General features: G+C 37.7%; 1 protein-coding gene across 1 annotated transcript in view; it reads left to right on the forward strand.

Moving 5' to 3' along the window:
- LRP2 (LDL receptor related protein 2) overlaps positions 1–18,519 on the forward strand; it is a 147,734-nt gene that overhangs the window by 43,981 nt on the left and 85,234 nt on the right. Inside the window, exons 10-20 of the mRNA XM_070956918.1 lie at positions 20–148; positions 3,739–3,908; positions 6,214–6,437; positions 8,121–8,327; positions 9,474–9,676; positions 11,290–11,430; positions 12,787–12,990; positions 14,201–14,393; positions 16,047–16,172; positions 16,808–16,938; positions 18,154–18,291. Of these exons, the coding sequence (XP_070813019.1) occupies positions 20–148; positions 3,739–3,908; positions 6,214–6,437; positions 8,121–8,327; positions 9,474–9,676; positions 11,290–11,430; positions 12,787–12,990; positions 14,201–14,393; positions 16,047–16,172; positions 16,808–16,938; positions 18,154–18,291 (1,866 nt within the window). The remainder of the gene's footprint in view (positions 1–19; positions 149–3,738; positions 3,909–6,213; positions 6,438–8,120; positions 8,328–9,473; positions 9,677–11,289; positions 11,431–12,786; positions 12,991–14,200; positions 14,394–16,046; positions 16,173–16,807; positions 16,939–18,153; positions 18,292–18,519) is intronic.

Raw genomic sequence — 18,519 nt, forward strand, 5'->3', positions numbered from 1 at the left:
AATGTTGATTCTGTTACAGACTTTGATGACTGCAAAATGTGGGGCATTTGTGACCAAGAATGTGAAGATCGTGTTGGTCACCATCACTGTCGGTGTGCCGAAGGGTATGTTCTGGAGCACCACCGTCATTGCCGAGCCAATACCACATGTGAGTCAATATCTCTAAAACCTGATTCCCCCCTCCTCCCTTGTACAACTAATATTGCCTTACTTTTTCTCTGGTATTTGAAAGAAAAGCCAATTAGAGGCCTGTCCTTGAGAATAATGCTGGTCTGCTTTAAATATTACAGACCCTTCCAACACAACATTGCCACTATCTCTCCCACCTATTTACTGTTAGTGACTTGCTGATGAAAGACCAGGCAGTGCATTTCTTTCACTTTCTTCATTGGGAGAGGGGAATTTGGCAGTGCAGGTGACATTTGAAAGCCTATTCTGGTTTTATCCATGGATGGATGGATGGATGGGATGGAATGCTTTGCGAAGTTATTAGCATAAAGGAAGCACATCCCCTTGAAGGGATAAAGTAACTGCATCTTTGGGGAGGCTTATTCAGTTGCGTTCTGTTCCTTAAAGCAACCGAGTGAGCTTTCCTGAGGACTCATCTATTTAATATGTGTTGAGAAGATGGGGGGCAGGATTTGGTCACTCCACTGTTTTTTTAAAGAAACTTTCCTTTCACATATTCTGTACAGTAATTATTCTTGTAACTATTTTCTATAGTTACAATGTTCTAGTAATTAAAGATAATATATATGCAAGTTAAACAAGGCTGTATTATGTATTGTTAAGTTGTATGTACTATAATTGCAATATTTATACGTAGATGTATCTATATCTACATCTTAATATGCTTTTCTAAAAGGGTAATGAACAATATTTCCTTGTTATTTTGAATAGGCGTGGACTTTTTCTTTTCTGCTAGGGATTAAGATCCAATATATCCTGGATATAAGATATATCTGTATATCTTGGAATAGAGCAGGAGTCTCAAACCAATGATGGGATTCAGCCAGTTTGTACCACTTCGGGAGATCTGGTTGTTAATTTTCTGAACAGTTTGGTGAACTGGTTGTTGGGAGAAATCTTTAGGGCAGAGAACCAGTTGTTAAATTATTTGAATCCCACCACTGTCTCAAATTGATGGTCCCTCCAGGTTATTCAGTTCTGTGTTCTCCTTACACCCATACACAGCAGAAGAGCAATAGTTTGAAGGAGGAAGGGACTTGCCAATCTGAGCCAGGTGCTATAGATTTTGTCTTAGGGAAGAAAAAAGTGAATCCACTGAAACCAAAGGACAACATCCAAGTGCCACAAAACTGTCACAGTTTTCAATATGCTTGGACCAGCACCCAGCATCACTGCTATTGCTTAAGGGCAGGGGTGTCAAACTTAAGGCTCATGGGCCGGAACTGGCCCATATGGTGCTTAGATCTGGCCCGTGGGACTGTCTTGGAGATAGTGAAGGACTGGGCTGTGGTGCCTCTGCCAGCAAAAAGAAGAGCTCGGGAAGGCTGCACGTGGCCCTCCCAGGCTCTGTTTTCTTTGGCAGAGGGCTGCAGGATCCCCTCAGCCCCGCCTTGGCCACCACAGGTGCCGCCTGACATGAGTGACATCAAGTTGGCCATGCTCACCCTGACCATGCCCACCCTGACTATGCCCATTTGGCCTCCCAAGGTCAAACACAACCCTGACGGGGCCCTCAATGAAATCGAGTTTGACACCCCTGCTTTAGGGTGAAAAGCATAGTCCTGATGTGGCAGGCTGAGGAGTGGCTGCAGGACTAGGCCCATGCTGGACCACTATCATTGCCTAGAATGAATAAAGCCTAGCAAGATCAGCAAGCTGTTGTCCTGCTTCAGGCAATCATTCCCTTGCTTTGTGTGCGTGGCCCCAAATTTGGCAGCACCTTCCTCTTCCCTCCTTTCTTGTCTTGCTCAGTCACTCAAATTGTAACTCTAGATCTCTAAAGACACACTTCAGTTTTCTTATCAACAAATTGTTTGGGTTGTTTTTTTGGCAGAGCAAGAGGACACCCTTATCTCTTCTCCCGTTCTGCCAAAGACACCGAAACAATTTGTTGGCAAGAAATCATTGCAATCTCCACTCCAATATGAGAGAGCGCATTATTAGAGGTCTGAACTACGATAAGGAGATTTGAAAGGAAAAAAAAAATACTGGGTTAATTTGGAACCCAAATCTGAAGTTTAGGTTCAAATCTTAAACTTGATTTAAAATCCCAGAATCTCCATGTTTTCCCATTAATTGTAATTGGAAGACACATTTTTTTTCCTATTAAGATTATTTATTTGTTTATTTATTGGTTCGATTTATATGCTGCCCTTCTCCGGAGACTCAGGGCAGCTTACAATGCGTTAAGCAATAGCCTTCATACTTTTGTATATACCTGCTTAGTAGGGCTTTCGCCCCCCCCCAAGCGGTGTTCTTTTTTATAAAAGTCAGCTTATTGCCCCCACAAACAGGGTCCTCATTTTACCTTCCTCGAAAGGATGGAAGGCTGAGTCAACCTTGAGCCTGGTGAGATTTGAACTTGCAGTAATTGCAGGCAGCTGATGTTACTTAACAGCACTTTAGTCTGCTGTGCCACCAAGGCTCTTACCTGAATGTGAGCTACATTTACAATAATTATTGTCTCTTATGAGAACGTGATGTTTGCTACATTGAAAGCAAAGCATTATTATCCTCTCGTTTAAAAATTGCCAATTTCATTTGTATTTCTTGTCAAAATTGGAAATAATTTCCCAAGATGTTATTTCTTCTAAGAGGAAAAATCTGGTTAACTTTCTAGAGATTTGTATTATTTTTCAAAAGCAACTAATCCACATGTTGTTGTTTTTGTTAATCATATGCACCAATAGTTAATTGTCGAAAGGGAAGTAGTAAAAAAAAAGGCTCCTTTTAAAAATGTGTTCTTCCTTTCCTTCCTTTTTAATTCATAGAGATTTTCTATATCAAAGTATGAAAAAGCTTCAATTCTGCAAAGCTTAGACCAAGGAATTATTTCTCGGATGACACTTGTGATGGTTTGGGTCCCCTGGATAGGGGGGCACAAAATGTTTTGTCTCATACTTTTTCAACTTCACTAATTGTCCTCTTCTAAGTGTGAAATTGTTGTTTTGACCAGATATTGTTTCTCAGTATTTTAGAAATTGTGTTAAGCTTGAAAAAAGGTGTTTAGGAACAGTTCCATTCAGAAGTACTCCATTTCAAGCACCAATACTTACAAAATTGTTACTACTGCAAGCATGAATGTTAAAAACAATTAACACAGCTATACTAAATTGAATCAACCACTTACCTAATCTTCCATACATATCTAATTGCCCTTTTACACTGATAAGCTTGTTTTCAAAATGCTGTTTTCTCTCCTCTTTAATGTTTTAAAGATCTTATGTGGCATTCAGTATTGAGCCGCTTTGAGGCCACTTTGGTGGCACAGTTCCAACATATCTTCTTTGCTATTTAATGTGATGTTTATTACAAAATAGGATGGGCAACATTCTGGTGACTAGTGATTACATTTGATGGCTGGGGACAGAAAAGGTATAAAAGTAAACGAAATGGTTTTTTTTTTTTTGCATTTCTTTAAACATTTCTTTAAAAAGACTTTTAAAAATATTGCTTAGATTTATATTGCAGTGTGTATCTTCCGTTTAAGCTGGGAATGCATACCCTTTTGAAAAATATACGTTACAACAATGTCATCCATGTTTTCAGCTGGAGCTGCCTCTATAATTTTTTCCAATGGCCGTGATTTATTAATTGGGGACATTCATGGAAGAGGTTTTCGAACTCTGGTACAATCCCGGAATCGTGGAGTGGCTGTTGGTGTGGACTTTCACTTTCAGCTGCGTAGGATATTTTGGACTGATACGGTGCAAGATAAGGTAATTTGAAATGTACAAATAGCTTTCTTGGAAGCAAAGGCATCCAAGAATTGTATGTGTGTTGATAACTTTTCATTTCTCTGAACAGATGCAGAGCCCTTCTTTGTTTTCAAACAAAAATGAACTTTTGAGATGGTTCTGTCGATAATTACGACATTTCTTAGCTATGCTTTTACATGTAATATATCGAACAAAGCATGCATTATGCTATGGCATCGTCTTGAGCAGTTCTTAATATCATCAGAAAGAGAGTCCAAAAACCTAATTAAGAGAAATAGTACATTCTTTCAAAACTCTGTTGCAATTGCTTGAAACCTGATCATTTAAAGTGTAGAAGTACTGTGTTTTCTGGGAAGATAGACACAAGATATTTCTCAAGTATTATTAGTATAATTGAGGTTTGGGCAACAAATATTGACAATTTATCATGCTGCAGGCCAATATTTTTTTATGTGATTGCTTTTTTCCTCATTGCCTTGCTTTTTACTGGAATAGTAACAAATAGTATAAAATATAAATTTGGTTTAATGATGTTTGGTAATTTTAAAGCATCAGTGATGTGGATATAGAATAAAGAATTGAAAGTTCTCCCCCCTCCCCAAGTGCATTGAAAGACATGTTAACAGCAGGTTCTTAAAAAAGCACAGTGTGGGGAGGTGAAGGGAATATTCTCCTAGCATAAGTTTTTTTCTGCAGTTTTCCTTGGCTCCTTGAATTATATCAGGGCTTAATGACCTAATTTTTACTCTTCTGCTTACTGTGGCATGTAATGGATTTGGATTAAGATAGACATTTAGTTCAGCTAATTCATAAGATAGCTTGCTTGTAATTGCTAATTATACAGGAACCAGAGCATATATATACTATATCTAGGTTTGTGCTTCATACCAAACTTGAATGGTTTTAGCTTAGCTTTGCATATTTTGCCTTGCTTTTAGTTTGCAATTCAGCATACGATGTAAATACAGCTCGTTGGATAAACCTACGTGCATGAATTATAAAGGAGAACTCAGATTACTAGCTAGAAGGGAAAAAATCTGCTCTCTTCAAAATCAGACTCTCTTTTATACATTGGTTAAGAAAGGAGATTATGAATCAAGTTTTATTGATTTTTTTCCCTTCCCCTCCCCATTCACCCGCATATTTTAAGAACAGAGTATTGGCCATATCATATCTTATACAACTTATCATATCCAAATACATTTTACTTAGTTACAATTTCTGCCAAAATCATATTTTTCCATATTTTTAAATCTTATCTTAATATTTCTATGTTTATTTATATACACAACATCTTCATTCACCCTCAAATTCTAATTTCTCTATTTTTACTCATATTTATTCTTTTTTACTTTTTAATAATTCATTCTTTATCCTAATACATTTACACATGTTCGGGGTTGCCTTTCTTCCATTTCATCTTTTTTATTGTACAGCAATCTTTCTTCTCATTCTCTTCCATCTCCCTCCCTTCTTTTATCCTTCCTTCTTTCTTCTTTCCTCCTCTTCTACTCCTTCCCTACTTCCCCTTCCTTTCTCCCTCTCCTCCTCTCTTTCTCCCTATCTAACCTTCTCTTCTACTCTTATTTCCCCTCCCTTCCTTCCTCCCCTCTTCCCTTTCTTCCATTCCTCTCTCTCCTTCTCCCTTCCTTCCATCCCTCTACTCAAGAAAGGAGATTATGATTAGTGCCCATGCAGATATAACAAGTTAAAAGAGGTGAAGTCACATTGAATAGATTGAAATACAGGTAGTCCTTGACTTACGACCACAATTGAGCCCAGAATTTATGTTGCTAAATGAGAAATTTGTTATGTGAGTTTTGTCCTACCTTATGACTTTCCTTGCCACATTTGTTAAGTGAATTACTGCAGTTCTTAAATCAGTAACATGGTTGTTAAGTGAATCTGGCTTCCCCATTGACTTTGCTTGTCAGAAGGTCGCAAAAGGGGATCACATGACCTCCGGATGCTGCAATGGTCATAAGTATGAACCAGTTGCCAATCATCTGAATTTTGATCACGTGACCATGGGGATGGTGCAAAGGTCGTAACTGTGAAAAATGGTCACAAGTCACTTTTTCAGGGCTGTTGTAACTTTGAACGGTCATTAAATGAATTGTTGTAAGTCAAGAATTACCTGTAAATGGTTAAGAAATTGGGGACTTAATATTGCATAGGACCAACATTTTCATCTATAATAAATGCATGCAGAATTCATTTTTGTTTGGAAATTGTACTAATATGAAAGTGGCCCTGAAAACACACAATATCCTAAGTCCTAAAACACCATTACTTTCTTTTCCAGGTTTTTTCTGTCAACCTTGATGGCTCGGATATCTATGAAGTTTTAAATATTTCAGTTGACACACCAGAAAATCTCGCCGTAGACTGGATTAACAACAAGCTGTACATAGTGGAGACCAGCGTCAACCGAATCGATTTGGTAAATTTGGATGGAACCAACCGGGTAACTTTGATTGCAGAAAGTTTGGGGAACCCTAGAGGAATAGCTGTTGATCCTACTGTTGGGTAAGTGGTAACACTGATTAAAAGATATTACCCTCCTTTGAAGAATTGTAGGCTTGCTATTTTTCAAATGCATCATCAATTGCTCAATAAAATATTACTAGGAGTTGATGGAGGAGTAGGAGTTTGGCGCGCTTTACTACCTTCTTCTTCCCTAGAAATTCTCTTCAGGTTCTTATTTCATATTTCTTCTTCTTTTTAAATCTGGATATTATGCAGAAAAGAGCAAAGGATGAGCTGCGTGTCCCTGATGAGAATGGTAGAGAAATGCTGAACAATAGCAATAGCACATAGACTTATATATCACTTCACAGTGCTTTACAGCTGTTCTGCCTCAGCTCCAGATTTCCGAGGATATTGACACACACCAACGGTCCTTATCAAATTTATTAAGTAGCAAGAATAAACATGACCGGCAAAGGTTGGCAACCAGCCCAGAAAACAAGATATGATAAACCAAAATACTCTGATAATAATACAAGTTGTTTCCAGCAAGAACACACTAGCTGCGTGCGACTTAAATAGACTAAGGGAGTGGCCAATTATCCTCAAGCCCTATTCTCGAGTAGACCTCCTCCTCCTGAGTAGCCACTCCTGCCTTTTGGCAGCCCTGCGTGCCCGAGCATTGAGGAGAGGCTCCTCCACTTCGCTCTCTCCACTGGAAGGAGCCTCTGGAGGTTCGGAAGGCCCTGGCTGAGTCTCTGCCTCTGGCATCACATCCTCTTCAGCCTCCTCGCTGTCCGACGTGAGCACTGGCTGTGCAGGCTGCTGGCGCGACACCACACCAGCCTCCTCTTCATCGGGATCAGCCATGATCCGCGCAGGCCGCTGGCAGGCCACAACAACAGCCCTCTCTAAGTGATTTACAGAGTCAGCCTATTGCCCCCAAACAGTCTAGGTCCTTATTTTACCCACCTCGGAAGGATGGAAGGCTGAGTCAACTTTGAGCCTAGTGAGATTCAAAATGCCAAATTGCAGGCAGCCGGCAGTCAGCAGACGTAGCCTGCAGTACTGCACTCTAACCACTGCGCCACTGAAGCTCATATGTTACAATGTTACAGACGCAGTATCTGATGAAGAGGCTGCTACACATAATCATCTCTTATTTTTTAATTCAAAAGCTCTTTTCACAAAAGTCAAAGCTAAACTGTGTTTTACAAAGAATGAGTCATAAATTATGATTTATAGGTCACGATGACACCTGCTTAACTAAAAAATAGTTTGCATGTTGTATCCATAAATCAAAAAGGAAATCCATTTAATTGTATGTGTTGTGGGGGAGGGAGGGAACGGACAGTTGATTCAATAATTGTCTGTTTTCTGCAAAATAAAATAGGAAATTGGATTTATTGTCAGTCATCTTTCATATTCCTTGAACTGGACATAAAGATAATTAGTTTCATATAAAATATGATCTGGAATATAGTTTGAAATCTCTGTAATTTCTTTTTTGAGATCTCTCCAGAGTTTGTTTTTTATAACAGACCACTGCTATCTTGGAGCATTTTATCTTTCATTTATGTTTCAGCATAACAAACCATATAAACCACAGCTGGCTGGATTCACACAAAGTGCAATCCAGACAAACTACATAATTTTGTGTAAACCAGATCTTTGTATCATTTATTTACAGTAAAGATTGAAGGGACACTAAAACAGTTCTTCTCTTTTCTCTTTCTTTTACAGTTATTTGTTTTTCTCAGATTGGGATAGTCTTTCAGGTGATCCTAAAGTGGAAAGAGCCTTTATGGATGGAACAAATCGTCTGGACTTGGTTAAAACAAAGTTGGGATGGCCAGCTGGGATAACTTTGGATATTGTATCAAAGAGACTCTACTGGGTAGACAGCCGATATGATTATATTGAAACGGTGACCTATGATGGGCTACAGAGGTAGGAGAAGATCTTAATAAGATGGAAAGTGGGTCATTTACTTTTGTTTCTTTACATTTTTAAAAAATAAATAAGCTGCATCAGACTAAAAAAATACTCTGTTGTGATCCAAAGGTGCTTTTTTCAAGAGGCAATTGGACTTTCTTGTTTTTCTTTGAAGGCGTTTCGCTTCTCCGAGAAGCTTCTTCAGCGTCTTCAAAGAAAAACAAGAAAGTCCAGTTGCCTCTTGAAAAAGCATCTTTGGGACAACTGTGACCTGGATGACTGAGAATCTCCACAGACATTTAGCTACTCTGTCATGAATTGCCTTCTTTAAATGCTGTTAAAACTCGTATGGGATTGACATTTTAATTCCTATTCTTCAGTCTCTGAATTTGGTCAGAAATAATCTAATTAGTGGGAAGGTGGCGAGGACCCCTTGTTGCATGCACCGAGCTCTGAGTGTCGAATAAAGGAGAAGAAGGATGCTTTTTCTATGCTGATCCTAAACGGATAGCAGCAGAAAAGAACATTATCATATTGCCTACAAAGATTTGCATACTATTGATAAGAAAGGAGAAGAATTCCTGGACCTTAATACTGTCCCTGCCCTAATAGGCAAGCACAGGGAAGGACTCCCTGTTATAGGTATTGTTTCTTACATTGCATCATACTCAGTGCAACTTTTTTTTTTTTTTTTGGTTTGTAGCAGAAAACGTTTAAGCCTTTTATTCCTATCTTTGTTTCCCTTTTTAATCTGCACTTTCCAAGGCCATTTCTGGCCTTTAAGAAAAAGAATGCAAATAGAATTGCCTTTCCGTAAGATAAAATAACTTATATTGCATGAAGGCAACTTTTCTTCCAGAAAACCAAAATAAGATTCCTTCTGTTGATGTTTTTCATTTTCCTCCTTTTTAAAAACAAAGCTGAGTGTTAAGCCACCACGTTCCCCTCTGAATGTTTGCTTCTTGCATCTTTGGTTACCATGATTCAAATACTTTTTATTCATTATTGATTTTCCTTCTTGGTTGGATGTATCCTTTGTTTATAATTTCCTAGGTCACTGCTATGACCTTTGCTTTTCATAGGAGTAAAGCATGATGAAGTATTCATAGCCTGTAAACTATTACTTTCAGTATTTCTAAAAAGAATATTTAACTTTAACAGGAAAACTGTTGCTCATGGAGGCTCATTGATTCCACATCCCTACGGAATAAGTCTTTTTGAACATTCCGTGTATTTTACTGATTGGACAAAGATGGCAGTGATGAAAGCCAATAGATTTGCAGATTCTAACCCACAAGTGCTTTTTCAGTCTTCCTTGCGTCCCTACGGAGTGACAATTTATCATGCTTTCCGGCAGCCACACGGTAAGTCAGATGATACAGGGTTGCCAAAAGAGATTTTACACTGTTCTTATTGTGGCTTAACTCTTAGAAAGCACAGCAAAGATAACTATGCTGTCAATGCATCAGTGAGGCCAGAAGGGAAAATGTCAGATGTTTTTCTGCTTTTTTCTTCTCTGTTGTGTTCTCCCCCTTCTCTTCCTCTCTCCTTGATTCATGCCCAGCAAATACCTCTAACTAATGGTCTAAGTGGATCCCTGCCTAGGGTTTTTGAAATTAGCCCAAGGTCTAAGCTGCAGGTAGTCCATCCTTGCCCAGTGTAAATTCATTTACTTCTATTGATTTATTCTCATTGAAAACAATGAGGTTTCAATTACTGAATAGGCTAATTTGCAGTTAGGCTCCAGTAGACTCTGAACTTGTGTGAAGCACAATTATTCTGATGAAACCACATTCCAAATAGAAAGCGGTTCATTGGGAAAAAGTTGCAATTTTCTTCCATATATGTCAACACATATTTCAAGGATTGACTGATGTTTACCAAAAAAAAAAAATCTTCTTATGCTGAGCACAAGTATTTCTTGAAAGGATAGCCAGGGCTGTCAATTTGAAAAAGAGAGACAGAATGCTTAGAATTGGATTCCTATTAATTCAATAGGTAAAGCAGCGAATAAGCAACAGCTGACTGTGGAGCAATTCCAAGTCGGTATGGTTGAAATCTCAGCACCTCCACAATATACCAGTGAGAAAATGTAGGCTGTATTTACAATGGAATGAGTATATATAACTATACTTGGACTAGTACGTATAGTTTTGATGGGAATTGCAGATTCAAAATACATTTTAACAGATTTTCAAAGGTAGCTTATAACATTCTTGGTCTATATACCCATTCCTAGTTTAGCAACCAAATTCAATTCCAGTGATCAGATAATTAAGGGGACTAATTGCTAAATGCATACATAACTGAGAGACAGAGTAATATCCTGTGAAGATCACTGGTAGCAGCCATCTCATTCAGATAAAGTTCCATTAGTATGCCAATATTACTGTCACTCCAGCGTGCATTGTCAGGCACATAGAATTTGGTTGTAAATGTACATATGGGTCAGAAAATGAATTTTTTATGACCATTGTATTTGCAAATGGCCACTGACTGAAATAGTTGCTAATTGAGAAGTGGGTGTATACATGAGAAATGTCAGCAAAATTTTAAAACTTCACATAAATCTGATGTTGTATGTTAGAATGGAATGGAATGGAATGGAATGGAATGGAATGGAATGGAATAGAATAGAATAGAATAGAATAGAATAGAATAGAATAGAATAGAATAGAATAGAATAGAATAGAATAGAATAAGATCTTGGAGGTCTTCCAGCCCAACCTCCTGCTCAGGCAGGAAACCCTATATAATCATCATTGCTCTTCTCTGCACTCTTTCTGAAGTCTCAACAACTTTTTTACATTGTGGTGACCAAAACTGGATGCAGTATTCCAAGTGTGGCCTTACCAAGGCATTATAAAGTGGTATTAACATTTCACGTGATCTTGATTCTATCCCTCTGTTAATGCAGCCTAGAACTGTGTTGGCTTTTTTGGCAGCTGTTAAATTTATTAAATATATTGCCTTCCAGTGAGAAATCCTTGCGGTGTTAATAACGGTGGATGTGAACAGATTTGTGTTCTCAGTCACAGAACTGACAATGATGGTCTCGGCTACCGCTGCAAATGCATGTTGGGCTTTGACTTGCATGCTGATGGACGACGCTGCATTGGTAGGTACTGCCATGGACACATGTTGCATAGAATCTCCATGGATAATCATATCAACTGCTTTTCTCCCTGGTTTTTGAAGAGCGTTCTATTGTCAGATGGTGATGAACCTTTAGAACCTTTAGGTGTCTAAACCTTTAGAATCTTCAAACTAGTGCCATGTGAATGCTGACATGCTTTCTCAAATACCATTTTGAAAGATGTGTATCCCTAATACCTGCCTCATTCAAATCCTAATATCTCAGAAAAGCTAAGAAGGAGATAATAAAATCTGAGTGACCTTTAGACATGTTTTTCCTGGGATTTAATCTAATAAAGTTAGTTGATTGATTTCAGAGGTACTTCAATGAGTAGCTGAGTCAATATGTAGTAGCTAAGGTTTTATAACTGACTGTATCCCTTATTTTTTATCACATTTATTTATCACCTTTCTTCCATTATGGAGTAGAATAAAATAAGAATTGGAAGGGACTTGGAGGTCTTCTAGTCCAACCCCCTGCTCAGGCAGGAAACCCTACACCATTTCAGACAAATGGTTATCCAATCTCTTCTTAAAAACTTCCAGTGTTGGAACATTTACAACTTCTGGAGGCAAGTTGTTCCACTGATTAATTGTTCTAACTGTCAGGAGTTTTCTCCTTAGTTCTAGGTAGCTTTTCTCCTTGATTAGTTTCCATCCATTGCTTCTTGTCCTGCCCTCAGGTACTTTTGAGAATAGCTTGACTCCATTTGTGGCAGCCCCTAAGATATTGGAACACTGCTATCATGTCACCCCTAGTCCTTCTTTTCATTAAACTTGGAAGTTATAGTAAAGGTTATATAAATAAGTATTTTGCAAGTTTCACCATTATCAGCAAAAAAGACTACTCCTTTGCTGGATCCAGAAAGGCTAGGGCTAAAAAAAAAAAAACACCCAAAACAAAATCTTAAAAGCTCTCCATAGTAATATAATTTTGATTCTAAATGAGAATCAATTCAGTTAGTGAAATTTCTATAAACTCATCCCTTTCATCTCTAATGTTGCTAATATAAATCCTAGGAGACTCTTACTTGGAAGGATTTGAATTTGATCTTGGGGCCAAAGTATCTGATAGGCAATGATTAGATACTGAAATAATTTGCTGCATTACCTGTCTTCCAGTCTTAGTACTTTGCCTCTTCTCTATGTATATAGTTATAATTGTCCTCTTCTTTCATTTTTAACTGATTTTTTCTTCCAGCAGGGTGATTTTACACTAATAGTTGCTTTTTGTATTTTTATAATTTTCCTGTAATTAAGTTTTTAAGATGGTTTTTTTTAAAAAACTCTTTTAAATTTGTTGTGATCTTAAAATAAAAAAACTCTTTTTTTTCCACAGTTGTGCAGCAGTTTCTGCTTTTCTCCTCCCAGTTCTCCGTGCGTGGAATCCCGTTCAATCTTTCCACTCAGGAAGATGTAATAATTCCTGTATCAGGAAGTTCTTCCTACTTTGTTGGAATTGACTTCTATGCCCAAGAGGACACTATATTTTATTCAGACACCACTAAAGATATAATTTATAAACAAAAAATTGATGGCACAGGTAAATATTTCCTTCCCTTGAACAGAAACAGAGTTAATAACGATGTCATTATATTTCACAATGGTTGAAAGTCCATTTCTCTATTAAATTCATGGTTCAGATGATCTTCTTGTTTTAAAAAGGGTTTTGCAGTACTGATTACATTATGTTTGCACATCACACAATGTCATGTTCACGTCGTCCTTATTCGGGTCCACACACGTCACTAAGATGTTAGCCAGGATTTACAATTTATAGTGGCTGATTTTATACATCATGCTAAACCGGAAGTAAGCAGAGCATTTGTGACTGGCATATTCTGTGAATCAGTGTGTGCAAAAGTTCCATGAAGGAATAACATTGAGTATAGGGTTGGACCACAGGAGTTGGAAAATAAGAAGTATTATGTATGTTGGCCACCTTAAGTTATTCATAAAGTAAGAAATGTAGAATAAAAATTCAACCAACCAACCAACCAACCAGGAAATCCTTCCTGTTCTGGAAGTTTTATTTTCTAAAACCTTTGGGTCAAACTTATAATGACTATATAGGAAGAAAAATGGAAAAACTCCAGCATTCCACAGACAGTTGCACTCTCTGAACCATAATTTAAACCAGTGAATTTTTTAAAAAAAATTTGATTTATATGCCGCCCTTCTCCGGAGACCCAGGGCGGCTTACAATGCGTTAAGCAATAGCCTTCATACTTTTGTATATTTATACAAAGTCAGCTTATTGCCCCCACAAACTGGGTCCTCATTTTACCTACCTTAGAAAGGATGGAAGGCTGAGTCAACCTTGAGCTTGGTGAGATTTGAACTTACAGTAATTACAGACAGCTGGTGTTAATCACAATGCTTTTAGTCTGCTGCACCACCAGGCCCTTAAGGTTAAGGTTCAACAAGATTGAGGAAAAAAGGGGAAGGGGGAATTCAGTGATTTATCAAGGCAATTCTGAAAAGTGCGACTTGATAGGTAGGCTGTTTATAATTGGAATCTGCCTTATAGGGAGCCCTATTATTGACCTCTCCAGTATGTTTAATCTGCTGGTTGCAATTCTCTGGGATTTAATGCATTCAGAAACCATTTCCTCATCCTAAACTTTGATGTAGAGAAAGCTGTTTCATTGAGATACAGTGCTTATAATTATCATATTAAATTTGACCTTAAAAATGAAAGCGGGAAAGCCACTCCTTCCAGTTTTGATACATTGCTCTTTCCTAAATATCAGGTAGGGAAATCCTTGCAGCCAACAGAGTGGAGGGAGTTGAAGATTTGGCTTTTGACTGGATCTCAAAGAATATCTATTGGACAGACTCTCGGTATCGGAGTATTAGCGTTATGAGGCTATCTGACAAATCAAGACGAGCTATTCTTCAAAATTTGAATAATCCTCGATCAATCGTAGTCCATCCAGTTATTGGGTAAGTCTCAAAATCGAACATAGTGTTCAAAAATACAACACAATACAGTGTTCCTGTATCTCTTCTGAATGAAGGTGCTATAACATCTATCTGAAATTTCCCATTCAAAACCTCACTGTCTGAGGAATGTTTCTACTTAATGCGTTTAATGCAGGCTGTTTTTAAAAAAGTGAATATTCAAACACATTATTTTCTCCCTCTGCATTCTGTAGAACAGAAAAGTGCAACTTGTCATGGGCCCAAGAAAAAGCAAAATCAGAGTTGGTCTGGACAAAAGCTATATTTGATTTAGTATGGAATTAAAGCGCAGTTAATATGACTATTTCCCATTGGTTTAGTAATACTCCTTTCTGTTATTTTCATGTATGCACTTTGGAAGCAACATATGGGAAGCTATGAAAACCCCAGTCAATGGTTTTGATGAAACCATTAGGTGGTGCATAGATGGTGCTTTAGGGCCCTTGAGGGTTCTCATGACTCATTTTCCAGCCAAGATCTGTCAGATGATATTTTAGGACCTGTCAGTTGGCTTCTGCTTGTTGCTGTGTGTTTTCTTGAAAACTTATTCTGTGTTTTCTGGATCTTCTTTAACATTCAAGTTCAAGAGCCTCTCTCCTCCCTTCTTAAAAACCTTCTTTTGTTTATGCTCTTCCCTATCCCTCATCACCTGTTCTTCTGGCACCGATTCCATAATCCAGCGCAAAACACTAAGTGGTACAAAATCAGCACAAAAGGGGCCATTCAGCAACTTTATCTGTAAAAACCAAGACATGTTTGTTCTGTGGTTTTCTTCCCGGGGCTGCAAAATAGCTTATTGCTTCAGAAGAGGTGCTGTTATCGTTGCCTTGTTATCAGCATGAATAGTTCCTACAGAAGAATATGAATGTGCATTTCACTTACCTAAGCTCTAAGGCACAGTTTTGAGAGTGATTTCAGAAAGCAAAATCTCTGCAGGTTTTATTCTCATTAGCTGGGCAGGCAGACCTCATGAGAGACTTACTGTCTCCTAATATTAGTTACTCAGGGACATTTTTCTCTCATTCTGGGTTAGAAGAGAGATTTTTTTTTAATTGAAAGGGATTTTCTTTTTCTTTTTTCCTCTTTTCTGCTCCTCTTTCTCAGAAGGGAATGTAAATCAGTCCAACCAAAGACTGTTTACTCTTGCTAATTAATGGATGGAGTGGAGACACTCCAACTTGCAACAATAAACAGTGAAATTTTCTTAATCAATAGCAAAAATATTAGAAGTAACTCTGAAGTGATGTTTCAGGACCTTTTAAAATGTATCCCTGTATGAATATGATTTTTGTTTTTCAGTAAGATTGCAATTACATATTAAGTAGTGTTTCAGTTACATTTCAATAATTATAACCATAGACGTAAGAACATAATAATGTCTTGCATGGGAAGGTAAATATAAAACATACAAGCCAATTTAAAATATTTGTTAAGTGTCTAAACTGTGTCCTGTAAAAAGTCCAAATGTAAAGATGCTATGCAAGCAAAGCTAAAATACAAAAGGTGCTAGAGAATAGCTTTTGTTTTAGAAAATTGGGCCTATATATCAAAAAAGTTTTTGAGTTTTTTTGCAGGAAAGATACCAATATTACCAGTATTATCTGCAATTCTAATGCATTTCCCTTTCACTTTCAGATATATATTTTGGACAGATTGGTTCCGCCCTGCTAAGATCATGAGAGCCTGGAGTGATGGATCCCATGCCTCACCAATTGTAAACACGACACTAGGATGGCCTAATGGCTTAGCTATTGATTGGAGGTTCGAAAATAATAATAATAATCAAATAAGACTTTTTTGAGGAGATGTTCAATACCTGGACACTACAAATAGCAAATACAACTAGATTGTTATAGTTCTGTTTGAAGGCAGCCAATTATTTTTGTGTAGAATCGAAAAACTTAAAATGAGCAGGGAAAAACTTCTAAAATCCAATAGTGCAGGATCAGGTTATACTTTAATTGAGCCCAGATTAAAAAAGGGGGACATTTTAAATCACGCTTTCACTGATTGTAAAAAGCATGTTGTTGATCTAAAAAAATGTAACCTTGCGACATCATTGTCTATTCCAATTTTCTTGGCCCTACAGGAATCATGCTAATCTGCTCCCTGTGTAGGTGTATTTCTTAAGGAAAAAAAATCTTTTAAACAAACCAAACAAAAAACCCCAGACTCCTATAAACCAGTTAACATGGCTACCAGAGAGCAAGCTTTTGGAGAATAGAAAACAATGATTTATAAAGAACATTTAATACAACCTTGTTTCTGATTTCTTTTTTTTTAACCTTCTTTAAGGCTAACAAAGATTGGTGGGGAATGAATTTGGTATATTAATCCTAAACCAATTTGGTGAGGCGTGTGGAAGACATTTCAATAAATATTATCTTTTCTTCCAGTTCCTTAAGGCTTTATTGGGTGGATGCCTTCTTTGATAAAATTGAGCACAGTACTTTTGATGGGTTAAATAGAAGGTCACTTGAACGCATTAGTCAGATGACACATCCATTTGGTCTCACTATCTTTGGAGGTGAGTATGATATGAAAATAGGAAAACTCAGACACTTTCCAATTCTCATTTTTTTTCACTGCACAACAGTTTTCATGAGACTATGCATTGCAATACTTTAAAGTTTGGGTTCAAGTTTGGGTTCATACAAGGAGCAGTTTGACTTGATCTGGAAGATATGCATGCAAATATTTATTATATCTATGGTTTTGCTAGTTAAAAGAAACTGTATATATGGATTTTTTTTAAACATATTATCTTCTGTAATGTATGTATTTTCTATACCTGTTAATATACATAATTGATCCCTGATACAAGCAATCCTTAGATAGATAGGCAGTCAGGCAGACAAACAAGCAAACAAATAGACAGATTCTTAAATGTATATTCTTTAAAATGCAGTTTCCTTACAAACATGCAATTTGGGACAGATCAGGGGTGCTATTCAGCAGGTTCTGACAGATTATGGAGAACCGGTAGCGGAAATGTTGAGTAGTTCGGAGAACCGGCAATATCACCTCTGGCTGGCCCCAAAGTGGAGTGATAATGGAGATTTTGCAATATCCTTCCCCCAGGAGTGGGGAGGGAATGGGGATTTTGCAGTATCCTTCCCCTGGAGTGGGGGGGAATGGAGATTTTGCAATATCCTTCCCCCAGGGGTGGGGAGGGAATGGGGATTTTGCAGTATCCTTCCTCTGGAGTGGGGAGGGAATGGAGATTTTGCAGTATCCTTCCCCTGCCACACCCACCAAGCCATGCCCACCAAGCCACGCCACACCGTGTCCACCAAGCCACGCCCACAGAACCGGTAGTAAAAAAAAAATGAATTCTACCACTGGGACAGATATTAGGAAAGTCCATAAATTATGTGTCTGTTTTGTGCCATTGTTTGATGCATCATGTCCTTTCACTGAAAAAAGATTATCAAATTTCTTTTACATCTCCAGTAAAGAGTACTTTCAAGTTTTAATTTCCTTGTGAAACTAATGGGAAGCCAACTAGAATTTAACTCTCTTCTCAGATGCCAAAAAAGGATAACATTGAGTAAAAAAAAAAACCCCACTTCTAGGGTGATATAATATTCTTATTTTTCCATGTGGCTGAAAAAACCAGTCAAAAGGAAAATGACTGTAGCCATGCAGAAGTTGGTTATTCCTAGTTTTTCTTCCTGAAACAAATGGATACTTCTGTCCTTCAAGCAGAATAATAATAATTTTTGTTTTGTTGGGGTTGCAGGTTATGCATACTTTACGGATTGGAGGCTTGGTGGAATAGTTCGAGTTCGAAAGTCTGACGGAGGAGAAATGGTTGTTATCAGGAGAGGAATCAATAATATAATGCATGTAAAATCATACAACGCTCATTCTCAAATAGGTAGGCTGATTTATCACACAAAAGAAGTATATAGGTATACATCGGTATGTATGAAAGTGCAGGTAGTCCTCGACTTTTGACCAATGGAGCCCAACGTTTCTGTTGTTAAGTGAGACATTTGTTAAGTGAGTTTTGCCCCATTTCATTTTATGACCATTCTTGCCAGAGTTGTTAAGTGAATCACTGCAGTTGATAAATTAGTAACCAGGTTGTTAAGTGAATCTGGCT

The sequence above is a fragment of the Pituophis catenifer genome, unplaced genomic scaffold (genome assembly GCF_029215685.1).
Source record: "Pituophis catenifer annectens isolate HBS135680 unplaced genomic scaffold, rPitCat1.0.hap2 SCAF_1, whole genome shotgun sequence".
Lineage (NCBI taxonomy): Eukaryota > Metazoa > Chordata > Lepidosauria > Squamata > Colubridae > Pituophis > Pituophis catenifer.